Source organism: Austrofundulus limnaeus, unplaced genomic scaffold, assembly GCF_001266775.1.
Source record: "Austrofundulus limnaeus strain Quisiro unplaced genomic scaffold, Austrofundulus_limnaeus-1.0 Scaffold716, whole genome shotgun sequence".
Lineage (NCBI taxonomy): Eukaryota > Metazoa > Chordata > Actinopteri > Cyprinodontiformes > Rivulidae > Austrofundulus > Austrofundulus limnaeus.
In genome coordinates, this window is record NW_013953118.1 from 214,411 (window position 1) to 217,524 (window position 3,114).

The 3,114-nt window shown below is 45.9% G+C and overlaps 1 protein-coding gene across 2 annotated transcripts in view; it reads left to right on the forward strand.

The window, feature by feature from the left end:
• Positions 1–3,037, forward strand: part of homer2 (homer scaffold protein 2) — a gene marked incomplete at its 3' end in the record, with an annotated part of 33,281 nt that extends 30,244 nt beyond the window's left edge. For both annotated transcript variants that reach the window (XM_014028073.1, XM_014028072.1), the window contains 1 exon segment: positions 2,957–3,037. In XM_014028073.1, the coding sequence (XP_013883527.1) occupies positions 2,957–3,037 (81 nt within the window).
• Between the last annotated feature and the right edge of the window lie 77 nt (positions 3,038–3,114).

Genomic DNA, 3,114 nt, shown 5'->3' on the forward strand with positions numbered 1-3,114 from the left:
TGTGTGTGTGTGTGTGTGTGTGTGTGTGTGTGTGTGTGTGTGTGTGTGTGTGTGTGTGTGTGCGTGCTCACAGGCTGAAGATACGGCGTGTTCCACATGTTCCACATGTTCCACCAGCTCATTGTTTCTCTATCTGTTAATAAAACACAAAGTTGAGAGGATTATTGCTGCTTTTATTTCCTCCACAGACACACAGCACCCAGAGCCTTTAGCCTTTAGCATTTAGCCTTTTAGCCTTTAGCCTTTTAGCGTTCTGCTGCTGCACAGCTTCTGTTCAGGAGCGTCACACACACATATATCTAAACCTTTAAGATCAATTTGTTGCTGCTCAGTCTGGTCCATCAGAACCCTGATCCAGAACACAGCAGCTGGTCCATCAGAACAGAACCGAGGTCCAGAGTCCAGCAGGATCTGGATTCCTGGTTGAATAAAAACCGTTTGTTGGTGAGGGTTGGTGCTGTGAGACGTGAACAGGATCCTCCTCGTGTCTCTGGAACAAAGCGGTTCTGAGCGGATCTCTGAGTGATTCAGAACTCTCTGTAGAACCTGAAGAGCCGGGCTCCGTCTGGGTCTGACACGATCCCGCCGCTCCTGTCGCCTCGAGCCGACTGAGTCAGAGGATTTCATCATCCGAGCTGCCGAGAGCAGAGGAGACATTCCTCTAGATACAGAACCTTACAGAACCTTACAGAACCTTACAGAACTTTAACAGAACTTTACAGAACCTTACAGAGCCTTAACAGAACCTTAACAGAACCTTACAGAACCTTACAGAACCTTAACAGAACCTTACAGAACCTTAACAGAGCTTTACAGAACCTTAACAGAACTTTACAGAACCTTAACAGAGCTTTACAGAACCTTAACAGAACTTTACAGAACCTTAACTGAACTTTACAGAACCTTACATAACCTTACAGAACCTTAACAGAACCTTAACAGAACCTTAACAGAACTTTACAAAACCTTAACTGAACTTTACAGAACCTTACATAACCTTACAGAACCTTAACAGAACCTTAACAGAACTTTACAAAACCTTAATAGAGCTTTACAGAACCTTAACAGAACCTTAACAGAACCTTACAGAACCTTAACAGAACTTTACAGAACCTTAACTGAACTTTACAGAACCTTAACAGAACCTTACAGAACCTTAACAGAACTTTACAGAACCTTAACTGAACTTTACAGAACCTTACATAACCTTACAGAACCTTAACAGAACCTTACAGAGCCTTAACAGAACCTTACAGAACCTTGCAGAACCTTAACAGAACTTTACAGAACCTTAATAGAGCTTTACAGAACCTTAACAGAACCTTAACTGAACTTTACAGAACCTTACATAACCTTACAGAACCTTAACAGAACCTTACAGAGCCTTAACAGAACCTTACAGAACCTTGCAGAACCTTAACAGAACTTTACAGAACCTTAATAGAGCTTTACAGAACCTTAACAGAACCTTAACTGAACTTTACAGAACCTTACATAACCTTACAGAACCTTAACAGAACCTTACAGAGCCTTAACAGAACCTTACAGAACCTTGCAGAACCTTAACAGAACTTTACAGAACCTTACATAACCTTACAGAACCTTACATAACCTTACAGAGCCTTAACAGAACCTTACAGAACCTTGCAGAACCTTAACAGAACTTTACAGAACCTTACATAACCTTACAGAACCTTACATAACCTTACAGAACCTTAACAGAACCTTACAGAGCCTTAACAGAACCTTACAGAACCTTGCAGAACCTTAACAGAACTTTACAGAACCTTACATAACNGGCCGTGAGGTCGGGCCGTGAGGTCGGGCCGTGAGGTCGGGCCGTGAGGTCGGGCCGCGAGGTCGTGCCGCGAGGTCGAGCCGCGAGGTCGAGCCGCGAGGTCGGGCCGCGAGGTCGAGCCGCGAGGTCGAGCCGCGAGGTCGGGCCGCGAGGTCGGGCCGCGAGGTCGAGCTGCGAGGTCGAGCTGCGAGGTCGAGCTGCGAGGTCGAGCTGCGAGGTCGAGCCGCGAGGTCGGGCCGCGAGGTCGGGCCGCGAGGTCGAGCTGCGAGGTCGAGCCGCGAGGTCGAGCTGCGAGGTCGGGCTGCGAGGTCGAGCTGCGAGGTCGAGCTGCGAGGTCGAGCTGCGAGGTCGAGCTGCGAGGTCGGGCTGCGAGGTCGGGCTGCGAGGTCGAGCTGCGAGCCGGCCTGACGCTGAGGGAAATACCTGCTCATATCAAATAAATGATTTCATGAAGGAAGGAGGTAAATATGGACAACCGTTTGGTGTCTGTGGTTTGAAGCAGCAGAAAAATAATTAATTTAGAAACCAAATAACTTAATAAAAAGTTTGTCTCCTGGAGTTCCTGACAGAAGCTCAAACTAAAACCATCTGAAGCTGAGAGGAAACTGTTGAAGCTGTTTTAGTCAAACTTTGTAATGATCTCAAGAAATGTGATCAATTTGGTAAATTTTACAAATACTGAGCTAACATTTACCTGAGAGTCACCCCCAAAACAAACTGAGCTCTGTTTGACCAAAAACTCTACTTTCATTATTTCTGAACACTGAGTCATTTTACTGTGGGACTTGATGGATTTATACGTCAGAACAGTGGTTCATAAACTGTTCCTTAAGCTCAGTCCCACCCCCAAACGTATCAACAAGGTGTTGATTTATTTGTTCTGTGTGGTGAAAATTACAGAGTTTTGTGTGGAACCCTCACTGTGCACAAAATCTGGACAGAACTTTTTCTCTCAGGGAGACGAGCCAAGGATCGTGTGATTGGTCAGAACTTTGTGGGCATGGATGGATGAACAGATGGATGAAGAGATGGATGGATGAACAGATGGATGAAGAGATGGATGGATGAACAGAGATCTTCCATCAGCTCAGATGAATCCTCCTGTTCTGTTTGTTTCCAGCTGTTGACTCTTGGATTTAACCTTTTTATTTTCTGTAGGAGCTGGAGAACCTGAGGAAGCAGGCGGAGATCATCCCTCAGCTGATGGGCGAGTGTGAGAGCATCACAGCCAAACTGAAGGTACGTTTATCAGCGTCTCTTTGAGCCGTCGTTCCTGTGTGTGTGTGTGTGTGTGTGTGTGTGTGTGTGTGTGTGTG